Genomic DNA, 13739 nt, shown 5'->3' with positions numbered 1-13739 from the left:
CAAGGGTCCAGCGCAGCCAGGAGGGCAGGTCAGGGTCTGCTGGGCTCCGAGGGGTGAGGTGGTAAACAGAAGGGATCTCCCCTCCAGGAAAGCTCAGCCTGAGAGTGGGTCGCACCCCCACCATGCAAGAGGAAGAAATGCATCCTGGGCTGCAGTCCCCGAGGGCTTCCTGGAGGAAGGTCCTGTGTCTTTTCTCAGCAGGGCTGCATGACAGGGAAGAGCGAGGATCCCGAAACTCACACTCCTGCCCTTATAGGAGATCTGCCCTGGCTGAGCGTCCCGGATGCATCCAGGGGAAGCACGGATGGGCCAGGTGTCAGGCAGGGTCTCCTGGGGGAGGGGAGGCAGAAGCAGGAGGCCCAGGCCTGGTGGGGATTAAAGGCCATTTTTTCCACCCTGGGGAGCCTCCCAAGTTGCTTTTCCTCCTCTGGCAGCTCAGGGGGGTACCACCCTCTGCCCAGCTAGGCAGCTGGGGAGAAACTGCCTCGTGGAGGGTGCCACCCAACCCGGGCCCGGAGCCCAGCTTCCCGGCGCTGGGGCTCTGCCCTTCCCTGAAGCAGCCCAGCTGCCCCTCCCTGAGGGCTCCGCTGGCCACTGGTGGGTGGGGGCCTTGGGGAGCTGAATCAGAGCCCATCCCCCCATGACGGCTCCCCCTGAATCTGCCAGGTGCGGGGTCCCCAGCTGTGGGGGCTGCAGGCTGTTAGGGTACCTGCTACAGCCCTGAGCCAAGGCTGCAGGGAGGGGTGGGGAGGGGTGAGAAGGAGCCTGGAAACTCCGGCTGGGACAGCATGGGGCTGCCTTGGTCACCTTTGCGGGGGGCTCCGGAGGGGCAGGTGCGAGCTGTCCCCCATGCCGGCCCCTGCAGTGCTGCGTTGAGGAGGATTCAGAGGCCACATCCAGGTGAAAGTGTGCAGGGATCCATTAATGATATCCGTCAGGGGCAGGTGCTGAGGATCCAGGAGGCCCACAGCCAGGCACCCTGTCCGGTGCCCAGAGAGGCGCCTCCCCACATGGGCAGGTCCCTGGCCTTACCTGTCATCTGCCGCAGACAAGGGGGCACAGCCCAGGCAGCTGCAGGGCCTAGGGCTCCGTGGGGGCTCCTCCTTCTCAGATGCTGCCCCCCTCCGGTACCCCCACCAGGCTCTGGCACGGATGGCAGCCTCCAGCCTCCTGCTCCTCCTGGGGCTGCCTGTGGGGGTCTGGCCCGGCCTGGGGCTGCCCCGACGGCCATGTGTGCAGTGCTGTCGCCCCACCTGGCCCCCGGCCACCCCCGGCCCCTACGCCCCCCAGAGTGCTGGGGAGCAGTGGGTGCCCCGCGTGCGGCCTGCCATCGACATCTCCATCCTCAAAGGTGAGTGTCTGTGGAGATGCAACCCCACCCCACCCCTGTTCCCACAAGGACACCCCCGCTGAGGGGGCAGGACAGCCCCGACTGAGGCACCTGGGCCCCCGTTGGTGGGACACTAAGCACCTGCTTCTCGGGTCCCCGACAGCTGCGGAAAAGGGGAAGCGAGGCAGCCTGGGCAGGGGGCTGTGGCAGAAGGGGGCCCAAGGCCTCTCATCCTGCTCAGCCGCCCCGCGGCGGACCCCCAGGCCCAGCCTCCATGGGAGGCTGGAGGGAGGCCCGGGACCCCCTGGAAGAAGGCCAGCTCCAGGAGCCCTCGCCTGGGGAGACTGGGCTGTAGCCGTCCTTAGTTAGACCTGCCAACTTCCCAGCCTCTCGTCCTGCACAGCCCAGGGCAGACCCGTCCTCTGGCCCCCCCGACTGTCCCCACGTCCCCATGTCCCCACGTCCCCGCGTGGCAGGCAGCTCAGGCCCCAAACAGACACAGCCTGGGGGCGTGGCTTCTCCTGGCCCCCGTGACTCTGGGCCCCACACCCTAACCCACGGTTCCCACTTGCCCCTGCTTGCCCCCCTGCAGGCGAGAAGGGTGAACGGGGGGTCAGAGGTCCCGCTGGCAGGAGCGAAAAGGAGGGTCCACCGGGCGCCGGGGCCTCCGGGGCCGCAAGGGCCAGAAGGGGCAGGCGGGGCTGCCGGGCTCCCTGTGTCAGTGCATCTACGCGGCCTTCTCCGTGGCCGGCGGGAGGGCCTGCACCCACCGCTTCCAGGCCGTGCCCTTCCACACGGAGCTGGTGAACCTGGACGGGGCCTTCCACCCGGCGTCCGGCCGCTTCCTGTGTGCCGTGCCCAGCGTCTACTTCCTGAGCCTCAACATGCACACGTGGAACTACAAGGAGACGTACCTGCACATTGTGTGCAGCGGGCGGGCTGCCGCCATGCCCTACGCGCAGCCTGGCGAGCGCGGCGTCATGCAGACCCAGAGCCTGCTGCTGCCCCTGGCCGCCGGAGACACCGTCTGGGTGTGCCTGTTCCTGTGGGACCGTAACAACGCCATCTACGGTGAGCACGGCGACCTCTATATCACCTTCAGCGGCCACCTGGTCAAGCCGGCCGCAGAGCTCTAGCCCCCCACAAAGCCCAGCCCCCACGGCTCGCCCACCCCGGACGCCGCCCCGCGCGACCTCACCCTGGAAGCTGGGGAGCTGCGGCAGCTCAGCCTGCGGTGTTTGAGCACCGACTATGTGCAGTGATTGAGCGTCAGCTGCATGCAGGCACTGAGCGGAGCGCCAGGGACGCGGCCAGAGCAAGACAGACTAGGGGCCACCCCGGTGGGGGGTGGACACAGACTGGACGTCCACACCGAGATGTTCGGGAGGGAGACCCGTGGTCATCGGCACGTGGTGGGCTGGGTGGGCCGTGGCGGGGCGGGCGGGGCAGCTCCACGGCCATGGGTTTGCCCTTAGGGTGGAGACATCTGTTCTGCTTATAAATAGCTGAGCCCAGAGACGTTTGTGGTGCTCCTGCTGGCCAGACGCTGGGGAGGCGGGTGGGGCGGTCCCCGTAGACACTGCCGCTCAGAGCCGATGCCAGCAAGAAACATGCAGAACCCCTGGGGTGTACGAGGGCGGCCAAGGCGCCGAGACAGGATGGCGTCAAGCGGAGTGGGGGTGTGGTCCTGGGCCAGGGACGAGAGTCTCGTCCTTGGGGTGATCACAGGGCCCAGCATCCCCTCATCTGTCTGGATGGCGGAGGAAGATTGCACCTCGATGTGCGCCCCAGAGCCCGGGGGAGCCCCAGACACCCCAGTGTCACCACGTACTTAGATGTGGCGGAGACAGAGCCTCTCGCAGGCTGCACGCCACCCCTTGCAGGCAGGGGTGTAGTTGGAGGGTGGCCATGTTCACTCCATAGCAGGGCTCCATCCACCCCCTGGGGCCACTGTGAGTCTGTTCCTTTCCTGGCTTGTGCACCCTGGCCTGGGCCTTCTGCCCAGCCCCTCCTGGGGCCCCATCACTACCGCCCCCTCCCTGGGCCTCCCCCGCATCTTCTCCTGCAGCTGCTCCCTCCTGAGCAAGGATCCTGGGGCAATGAGGCCACGGAGGCTGTGGCAAGAGCAGCGTCTGGTGTCGGCGAGCCCCATGAGCTGGATGAGGTCCCGGGCTGCGGCGAGAGGCAGCTGGAGCGGCAGGCGGGCTGCACTGGGCAGGAGATGTTGGAACCTTCCAGAAGGATGGTCCAGAGGCCGCCGGCCAGGGTGTGGGAGGAAGCAGAGGTGGCTGCTGGAAGCCCCAGAGCCCTCTCCCCTGTGGGTGCACCGCGAGCAGCCCCCTACAGGCCTGGCCGGGGTCCTCATGGGTACTGTCAGCACCAGATGTAGGGTTCCCTCTGTCCTCATTCACCCTGGGGCCCCCCCAAAAGCACCCAGGCCAGCCTGAGATAAATTCCCCATACCTACCTGGTCCTGGCAGACCCCCGGGAAAGTGGTGCTGAGCCTGGGGAAGGGGGGTCATCAGGGACCATTGTCCCAGACTTTCAGACAGAGGCTCCTCCTGTCCCAGGACAGAGGGCCATACCCTTGATAGGTGGAGAAACTGAGGCCCAGCAAGGGTGTATAGAACCCCTAAGTGTGTATGGCGCAGGGAGCTGGCCCTCCATGGGCTGGGCTATTCCCACCAAGTATGGCCCTGGACAGAGAAAGGGGGCCTCACTGGGAGGGGCTGCCAGGACTCCCTTTGTTGTCCACATGGGACCTGGGGTACAGACCCCTGCTAGCAGCCCACCCTGTGGCCAGGTCCTGAAGTCTCTTGAGCAGTGGGCATGCCCCACGGGTACTCTGGGTCCTGCCCCGCGTTGGTCCTAGGGTCCCAGGTATGAGACCCTCACACCTGCAGGTCCCACAGCCCATCCCGGCCAGTGGGGTGTCCCATGAGGAAGCTGAGACCCATGGGCATGGGTTTCTGTCACTCCGAAGTGCCAGCCCAGGCCCCCCACGCTGGGTCCGTGTTCACACCAACAGGGCCCTGACCTGAGGAAGTCATTGACTAAGAGGTCGGCACCGGCAAGGATCTGCACCCCAGGATGCAGAGCATCAGGGGGCTCAGCAGGAACCCCTGTCCCCCAGGAACACGCCAGCCCAAGCAGGCCCTGCTGGCTTCCATGGCAGGCAGCAGCCCAGGACACGGGGTAGGGGGCCAGGATGGGAGTCACAGGCTGGTGAAGCTGTGGCCCAATTAGATGCAGGACGGGGGCAGAGAGGACTATGGGAAGCAGCGGCCCTGGGCCCCCTGACCTGCGATGCCAACCTGGGTAGGCTCTCAGATTGCACTGTGCCCTTTTACGACTGTGACAGCTGGACACAGCCAGGGCAGCAGTAATGGGCAGGGAGCTCAGGAGCAGCCTCAGGGGGTGGGGGGCAGAGAGGGCTCAGCGGCAGGGACCAAGCTGCCCAAACAGGAAAGGGGCGGCGGTGAGAGGCCTGGAAGGAGCTGGCCTCCCTCCACCCTCCCTCCTGCAGGTGGGACTCCGGGGCCCCAGCAGGCCAGACGGGCCAGAGGGCAGCCTCTGTCTTCCCGGCTTGCCGTGTGGCGTCGACTCACAGCCAGCAGCAGGTGGGTGACGAGAGCCTCGGTTGGGCCCCCAGAGCAGCCGAGGCCGAGAGGTGCCCGGGTTCAGGGCGGTCTGCTGACCCGGTGGCCACTCCTTCGAACCTCACGGCATGAATCCAGCTATTGACAGAGCCTGGACAGGGCCGTGCTGGGACAGGGCTGCAGGGCCTCTGGGGACGGGCCCTGCTGCCAGGTGCTGACCCAGGAGGCCGGGGTGGGTCGGGCCAAGAACGGCATCTGATAGGCAGGTGCCGAGGCCAGCACATGCTCTGAGAACCAGGGGTGGTATGGGGCAGGGCATGCTCAGGGCCCTCAGCAGGTGGGGGGTAGCCAGCGGACACTGCCGGTGGGTCCAGGACAAGATGCCAACATCTCCCCCCAAAACACACCCTCCAGGTTTATTTATTTAAAAAAAAGGAACAACCAAGACCCAGGGTAGAGTCAGCATCTGCAAAGTGACCAGGCCGAGAGGTGCAGCTGAGTGCCCAGGTAGGAGGCCGCGGGCTGCCCTGACCGCCGGGGCAGCCGGAGAGGGGATGGGCCGATAGGAGCAGCGAGTGTGAGGCACCGGCCACGTGCCCCCCGGGGGGGGGCCCTATCGGGAGCCGGTTACCTGCAGAAGTCTGTCAGTTTAGTGGATTCCAATGAAACATCCCTTTAAAAAATCTAGGTGAAATTCATAGAACATAAAATTGACCATTTTAAAGTGAACAGTTCACTGGCATATTCAGCACATTCACAGTGCAGTGCAACCACCACCTCCGTGCAGTTCTGGAACTTTCTTGTGCCACCAGAGAGACCCCAGCCCCTCCCCCGGCAACCCCTGATCTTCATTGTGTCCCTGGATCTGCCTCTTCTGGGCCTTTCCGAGAAACGGAATCGCACACCGCGTGGCTCTTTGCACGTGGCTTCCATCTCTGAGCGTCATGTTCTCCAGCTGGGGCCACGCCGTAGCACGTGTCAGGGCTTCATTCCCCTTGGTGGCTGACCACCCACTCCCCCCGCCGTCCTGCTGTGTGGATGGACCACGGCACGTCCGTGCCAGCGTTGGTGGGCTGTCATGGACCATGCTATTATGAACGTTTGTGAACAAAACCCACTGTTTTAGTTTTGTAGACTAACGCTGGACGTGGCCTGGAAAAGTGAATAGATAGGATTCTAGAACATTCTGACCCAGCCGAGGAGACACTGGAGCAGAGCCTGAAGACCCAGAAGAGCCTGAAGAGCCTGAAGTGAACACAGTGGCAGAGACTGAGGACGCCCCGGGGACGAGAGTGGCCGGTGTGTCCACGAGGCAGGAGGCTGTGCCACCTCCATGCAACGTGCATCCCACATGCTAACGCGCATTCCAGTAAAAGTGTCACCAGCAATACAGCCACTGAACACAAGTGGGATGCATGCCCTCCATGGGGGCACGATCCACAACAGCCAAAACAGGGGAGCCACGGACAAAATGTGATCCATCCACACAATGGAATGTTACTCAGGACAGGCCAACGCGTGCTCCCACAGGGGTGGGCCCAGAGGGCATCGCGCTCGGGGAGATAAGCCTGTGGCAGGAAGACAAATATGGCGGGATTCCGCTTCTCGAGGCCCCTTGAGCCGTCAGATCCCTGGAGACAGAAGGTGGATGGAGGTCACCAGGGGCAGGGGTGGGTGGGGAGTCAGCGATTCATGGGGACAGAGCGTCAGTTTGGGAAGATGGAAGCTCTGTCGGGAATGAGCTGTGCGCCTAAAGACGGTGTTATTTTACCTCAGTTAAAAATATGTGAAAATATTCCGCGAGTCTGTGGATGGGGAAAGACTTCTCGATCTAAGGACCAAAATGGAAGCATTTCCCAAGTAGCCGAGCGACAGGCTGAGTCTAAAAATAGCAAATATCAAGGCTGAAACCCAAACGCAAGACACACGGACACGTGAGACCGGAGGGGGTGGACGACTCCTCAGTGTGGGAAGGAGTGAGGACCATCCTGGCCCCAGGCAGGCTGCGTCCACACATGTTCCTTCACAAGCTGCCTGGTCACCACCATCATCTGCGCCCCTCAGGGGACCCAGGCGGACACCGCAGCTTGGTTGGGCCCCAGCAGGGTGGCCCCAGAGGACATGTGGACAGATCCTCCATCCAGAGGGCCAGTGAGGCCACAGCCAGGTGTCAGAAGCGGGAGGCCCTAGGCAATAGCAGCCTCTCTCCTGTGACCCCCGTCCCCTACCCCACTGCGCCACCAGCCACGGGGCAGACACCTGCCTGCCTCCAGGGACCCCTCGGTATGACTGCTGGGTGCTGAGTTAGGAGGGAGGGAGAAGACCCAGTAGCATAGGCTGGGTACCACGTGGGCAGGGATTGGGGGCTCTGGAGGCTAACCCAGGGCAGCTCCCGGCATCCCGTCCAACCCAGGCCTGATGGCCCCCAGAACACGGATGTGGGTAGGGGCCGCTGGGTGTCTCCCGTTCCCCCAAGGCCACTCCCCAGCTTTATCCTCACCCCTTATGGACCACATCGCCACCTCCCAGACTGTGTCTGGCAACGGGGAGCCCAGCAGGGTACGGGAGGCATGGAGGAGAGGGGTTCAGGTCCAGGGCACTTCACTGTCCACCCCTGCAGAAGGTCGGTTTATTAAAGTCTTCTCAAACTACCCAGTGGAGTGGGCTGCCTGTTTCCCATGGACAGGCTGGGCCCGGGCAACCTCAGGGAAGAGAGGAGACACAGCAGGGCGTTGAGCAGAAGAGAGCCTGGACAGGACAGTGTGACGGAGCCCGGATGACACCAGCCAGTCTGGACAGGACAGGACAGTGTGCTTGGCTGCAGGGAAGGGAGGTGGAAGTGTCCGGGATGGGGACCTCCCCTTACCGGCCAGGGTGAGAGAGGGGGTCCCAGGTATGATATCTGCGGTATGCAGATGCCCTGAGAAGTGACCACTGAAGACCCAATTCTCAATACCCATCTCCCTGACACTCCCAAAGCACATCACAGCTCTCTGGGCCCTCCGGGTTCCTGTGGGAAGTCCTCCTTGGTGTCTACCCGTGCTCTGCCCATTCTCCTGCCTTAGGACACCTGAGGGGGTTGGGCCCTTCCAGGCCCCACCAGGGCACCCCTACATCGATCCTGCTGCTAGGGATGGGCCTGGGAGGAGCTGTTGTCAGCCGGGGCCGTGGTGGCCAGCCTCGGTTTCCCTCACTGTGGGGATACCTCTCCCACCTCCTGCCCCGCCCTGCCAGGCAAACAGACCCCTCCTGCCTCTGCCCTCCCAGCCAGGAGGCAGCCTCGCCCTGCCCCTGCAGGCCGGATTTCCTGAGCAAGGTCACTCTGGGAGCCACTGGAGCCCGGCGGCCAATAAAACGCATCGATGCGGAGAGAGAGCCCATAAAGCAGGTCACCCTGGCTAGAGCTTGTTTGCTCTGTGCCGCCCCCCACCAGCTCAGGGCCTGGGCACGCAGGGCTTCCCGCAGCTGTCCCCAGCCTGTGCCAGGTGTGGGAAGGCTGTGTCCCCCGGCGTCCTGAACCTACCCCCAGCTCCTGTCCCCCCACAGACTTTTGGGGGTGTCTGGGTCCTCTTGCCTCCTGCTCAGGGCTCCACCCTCACCCAAGGCTTTAGAGACTGTCCACACTGGCCAAGCCTGGTTCCCAGCAACCACCCAGAGCCAGGGTCCCAGGGCTGACTGGGATCTCCAGGAACATCCCATGCACACATGCTCATGCACACACACTCAGACACACGTCCGGGCATATACACATGCACACTCACACACACTCACACATACACACATGCATGCTCACACAAGTGCGCACGCACACACGCATGCACACGCTCACACCCTGCACGGCAAGATCCAGCCAGGGCTCTGCGGACGTCTAGCACATGCGCGGGTGCACACATGTGAGCGCGGGTGCTCTGGGCTGGCGTGGCCCTGGGGAGGCAGCTCACGATGTCAAATCAATTGGGAGAAACTGATTTGGGGAGATTTCCGAGCCATCTGCTCACTCCCCAAAGTCATTCTGAGTGGATTCACTTTGCATCCCAAGGCCAGCCCTAAGCGGCAGGCTGAACGGGCTTCAGTTTCTCCCAGGGCACCCTCCCTCCCTGGGATGCTGGCCCCTGGGTGGGGGGAGGGGTGGGTCTGGTCACCAGCTAGGTTTCGTGGCCCCATGTGTGGGGGAGCCGCCCCAGCCCCCAGGAACTCAGCAGTGGAGACAGCCAGCTCCCACACACCCAGGGGCAGGGGCCCCTAATGAGCCTCCTGCTGCCCACGCCCACGGGCCCAGAAGGATCAGACGTCCCCCTGCATCCTTTGAGGCCACATCCTGTTGCCACCTCCCAGAAAGCCCACCTGGCTGCCCCCGGGGAGACGCCTGGCCCTTCTTTAGACCCTGCTTGTTTGCGCTGTCGCTATTATTACCTGAGTGTCCCGGCTCCCACGTCCAGCGGGCGCTTGCCCATCCCCATCCCAGCCTCCTGTGACCCACGAGCCCTGATCTGCACCAGCTTCGATTGGCTCCAGGGACAATATTTGCTTTGGGAGAGAGTCAAACATTTATTCTCTAATTTATTCAGGAGATCGGGTTGTCAAACACAAGCGCCCTCGTTACGCTCTCGTGTTTCCAGGCCTTGGCCTCTGTCCAGGGTCTGTGCAGCCCAGGTCGTGCTGACCAGGCCTTTCCCCTGCCTGGCATGCACCTGCTCCCTGTCCCCTGCTGCAGGTTGGAGGTCCTGCTCCAGGCAGACCCAGGGAGCATGAGCCGGGGTGGCACCAGGCATGGCTGTCTAGACGGGGGTGGGGGGGGCATGCAGGCCGAGTGAGCCCCCACATTCTGGTCCTTCTCCTTCCAGCCTTGGACAGAGGCCCAAGGCACATGGGACCCCAGCAAGTCAAGGGCCAGGGGCGGTGGGAAGGGTGGTGCTCCTGGGTGTGGCCGAGGCTGCTCTGGTCTGGGCATCGCAGAATTCCTCAGGGGCCTGGCATTTGCTGGCATTTGCTGGCATTTGCACCCACACAGTGTTCCCTCCGAGTGACTGCTGCTTGCGTTGGGAGCCGCTCCCCCGTTATCACGACAGGTCTCTTCGTCTGCTCTTGTCCCCCGCCCTCTCAGGCCAGAGCCCCTGACAAAGCAGAGAGATGGCTGTGGGTGCCCCCACCTCCCTGGGACGGCCTCTCGACGCCCTAGAGACCCAGGAGCCTGCAGGGCCGACTCTGCACCCCCAATTCAGCCACCTTGCGAGCTGCTCCCCCAACCCCCTCCCACCATGGAACCAACCGTGACTGTGGGCAGCGGGCTGCGGGGGGGGGGGGTTTCCATGGCAACAGAGCTCCGCAGTCCCAGACGTCCCCTCTGGGGTCCCAGCCCACCCTCGCTGCCCTGCGGGCTGTGCACCCTTTATCTGCCACCCCCCAGAGTCAACAGTTGCAGGTGCCGGGGAGCCCAGTGCGTCCAAGTGTCTTTAATTTCACAGACTCACACTCGACTCGGCCAGGTGACCCAGGGTTGATGTGAGGAGGCACAGGGGGCCGGAGGGCAGAGGCAAGTGGTCCCCAGCTCACACCGGTGGTCACTGCCCCTGGGCAGGCTGGCACAGGCCAGGGGCAGGATAAGAAGGTCGAGATGCCCCGAGCATCCAGCCTCTCCCGCCCACGCCCTCGCATCCCTGAGCCTCCCTGCAGGACCACCCACGGCCTTGCCCAGGACCGCCGGTCCTCACACCGTGCGGAGCATCCCGGCCACTGCAGGGGGCACCTCAGCAGGCACTGGAATGTTGGGGGAGGCTCCGCCCGGCAGGGAATCCAGACGCCACCAGAAGCCCCCCGCCCACAGCCCTCACAGCCGGCTGGTCTGCATGAGCCCGTTGGCCTCGGGGCCGCGTATGGGCAGCGTGGCCTCCTGTGGCTGGCTGGTCTTGTCGGGCTGTGGCTCCGTGGCATCTGCGTCCTCGGCACCGTAGCCCTTGCGGAGGCACAGAACCTTCCGGAAGCTCTGGCGGAAGTTGTCGGAGAGAAAGCCATAGAGCACGGGGTTGGCACAGCTGTTGGCGTAGGACAAGATGACCACGAAGAAGTAGGCACCAGCGGATGCCGGCTCTTCAGGCAAGACAAAGGCCAGATTGACGATGTTGACGATGAAGAAGGGCAGCCAGCAGCCCACGAACACCACCACCACCACGACTACCATGCGGGTCACCTTGCGCTCCGAGCGCCGCCGCGTGGCGCCCACCCGCACGCCCGATGCCTTCACCTTGACCACGATGAGCAGGTAGCACAGGCAGATGACCAGCAGCGGCCCAAAGAAGCCCAGCACAGACGTGTAGATGATGAACACGGCGCCCCACAGGCCCACGGGCTCCGGCCAGCTGAGGTTGCAGGTGTTCCAGCCCTCCTGGATGTCTGCAAAGACCACCAGCGGCAGGGACATGAGCAGTGAGAAGGCCCAGACCGCGGCGCTGGCCAGCTTGGCCACCCTGGGGCGGCGCCAGTGGGTGGAGCGGATGGGGTGCACCACGGCCAGGTAGCGGTCCACACTCATGACGGTCAGGCAGAAAATGCTGGTGAACTGGTTGATGCCGTCCAGCGTCATGACCAGGCGGCACAGGACAGGGCCGAAGGGCCAGTAGGAGATGGCGTTCTGCGTGGCCAGGAAGGGCAGCCCCAGCATGAGCAGCACGTCGGCCACAGCCAGGTTGAGGATGTAGATGTTGGTGACCGTCTTCATCTTGGCGTGGCGCAGCACCACATAGATGACCAGGGCATTGCCGCCCAGCCCCACCGCACACACCAGCAGGTACAGCACGGGCACCACCACCGCTCGGGCGCCCGGCGAGGGCGCCAGCCCCGCCAGCGTCCCGTTCTCACTGCCTGTGCTGGCGGCCGCAGAGGAGGTGTTCCAGCTGGCTAGTGTGGGGGCCGGGAACAGAGGCTCCATCGCGGCCACCGCGGGCCAGGGCAGGGCGAACGCAAGCACGGCGCGTCCTCTCTGCAGAGAAAAGGGAGGGCGGCAGAGCGATTAACGGGCCAGGGTGCTTCCTCCCCGCGGCCCCACCTGCCCGGAGGCACGGGATCGCCCCATGGTAGGTAAACAGTATTACTCACGTCCAGCTCGGCTGGGAATCACATTAAGCAAATTGTTTGGAAAACCAGCCCAGAGAGGAAGGAGCAGAAGGACAGCTCTGTGACATCTGTTGGGACCCCGACGGCTTCCAGAGACCTGGCTGTCCCCACAGCCCCGTCTGCCCCAGGACAGCCCGCCGCACGGCCTCCACCTCCCTCGTTTGCTCGGGCCTCAGGGAGCCTGGGGGTGGCCTCTCCACCTCCTGTCTTGCCAGCAGAGATGGAGGATGGTGCAGGATGGGTGTGGGGAAAGGAAGACTGGAACAGCGGCCGGGCATACTGAGCCCCTCACGCCCAGCCAATGCCGGCTGGAGGTAGTTACACCTGCTGAACCCCGCTCTCCTGGGTGACCTCCTGGAGCCATCGGGAGGGTGCCAGGCCTTCCGCACGGCCGAGGAGCCAGACCTCGGGCCGCAGAGGCTCTGCCAGCGTCCACCAGGCCTCAGGAACACCATCCCCTTGAGAGCCCCCGCAGAGCCCACAGACTGGCCAGAGGAGTTGGTTTCCCCAGAGCCACCGCTGCGGCAGGATGTCTCTGGGCCAAGGAGATGACGCAGGAAACCACTTCGGGGGCCGTCATCAGAGGGGCGAGGGACGCACTCCAGGCATGCCCCTCCACAGCCATGGACGGCAGCATCTCTTAAGGCCCGGGCAGAGGGCGTGGAGTGGGGATGGGCAGACGAGGTCTCCACACATGCCATAAGCCAGTGAATGCACAGAACCCACGGCATAACCCCAGCCCGTGCCACCGACCAGGAGGAAGTGCTCGTGTGTGAGTGGGGGCCGGCCACTGGGACGGGGTGTGCATGGGGTTTTGTAGAGAAAGAGCAGAAAACATTAACATCCTTGGTTCAAGGTCATGGGCACACATGTCTCCTTAGTTTTTGTACTTCTCTGTATGTTTGAGGAGGTTCATAAAAACGATGATGTGCAAGAGAAGACAAGCATCTCCTCTGACGGGGGGAGAGGGGAGGGGGCACAGGCACCTGCTGCCCCAGTGGGCCATGTTGCACAGGGGGTCGGGGCCAGCAGGGAGCCCCAGTTCCCCTGGGGGCCCCAGCCAGGGCCACTCAGGGCCAGAGAACCCCCAGAGCCCTGCCAGGCTGGCCCGCAGTGCCCCCGGGGACCGTCAGAACGGGGCACGCCCCCAGACTGGCGAGACAAGCCAGGGAGCCCAGAATAAAGCACGGTGACCATATCAGAAAGAAACCCTCAGCTCCCACTGGGAAGGCATGCTCGAACCTCCAAGTTCACTCGGCTAACTGCCGCTAGGATGTGTGCCCTAGAAAATCAACAGTGGGGAGATGGGTCAGTGGATTCATTTCCGACAGAATAAAAGTAATAGGAGTCTACAAGTATGTTTAAGATCTATTTAAATAAATATGTGTAGGATCCTCAATAAGGCAGGCATAAAAATATTATGAAACAAATTTGGCTCCTGTCTAAGAAGTAAAATGAACAAGTGTATATTTTTGAAAGTTACAACTCTTAGGTGTGAAAAATCATTTGGACTTAAAAAAAAAATCCACAAAAGTCAGAATCCACTCAGGTCTGGATGTGGCTGAAGAGAGAATCGGGGAATGGGAGTGGAGCTGAGGGGACCCCCTGGGAGCGCGGTCGGCTGACGAGGGGGTATAGGCAGCGGCGGGTGCTGGATGCTGCTGGAGAGCACAGAGCTGCCCCAGGGACGAGCACAGATA

At 63.4% G+C, this 13739-nt stretch overlaps 2 protein-coding genes across 2 annotated transcripts; one reads left to right on the top strand and one right to left on the bottom strand.

Annotated features, from left to right (window-relative positions):
- The first annotated feature begins 1152 nt into the window (after nucleotides 1-1152).
- C1QTNF8 (C1q and TNF related 8) lies at nucleotides 1153-2466 on the top strand. The gene is given in 3 exon segments (XM_035022412.1): nucleotides 1153-1351; nucleotides 1923-1985; nucleotides 1988-2466. Coding segments are annotated over 3 exon segments (741 nt in total).
- Nucleotides 2467-10599: 8133 nt separating this feature from the next.
- On the bottom strand, nucleotides 10600-11854 carry SSTR5 (somatostatin receptor 5). The gene has a single exon (XM_035022411.1). It carries the CDS (start codon nucleotides 11852-11854, stop codon nucleotides 10757-10759), a length of 1098 nt encoding a protein of 365 aa, XP_034878302.1. The 3' UTR covers nucleotides 10600-10756.
- Nucleotides 11855-13739: the final 1885 nt, after the last annotated feature.

The sequence above is a fragment of the Mirounga leonina genome, unplaced genomic scaffold (assembly GCF_011800145.1).
Source record: "Mirounga leonina isolate KUSES-001 unplaced genomic scaffold, KU_Mleo_1.0 Mir_175, whole genome shotgun sequence".
NCBI classification, from domain to species: domain Eukaryota; kingdom Metazoa; phylum Chordata; class Mammalia; order Carnivora; family Phocidae; genus Mirounga; species Mirounga leonina.
This window is presented reverse-complemented; position numbering and strand designations above follow the sequence as displayed.

Bases quoted from the DNA above. Each gene is read 5' to 3' on its own strand.
- SSTR5 (XM_035022411.1), bottom strand. From the start codon at position 11,854: ATGGAGCCTCTGTTCCCGGCCCCCACACTAGCCAGCTGGAACACCTCC.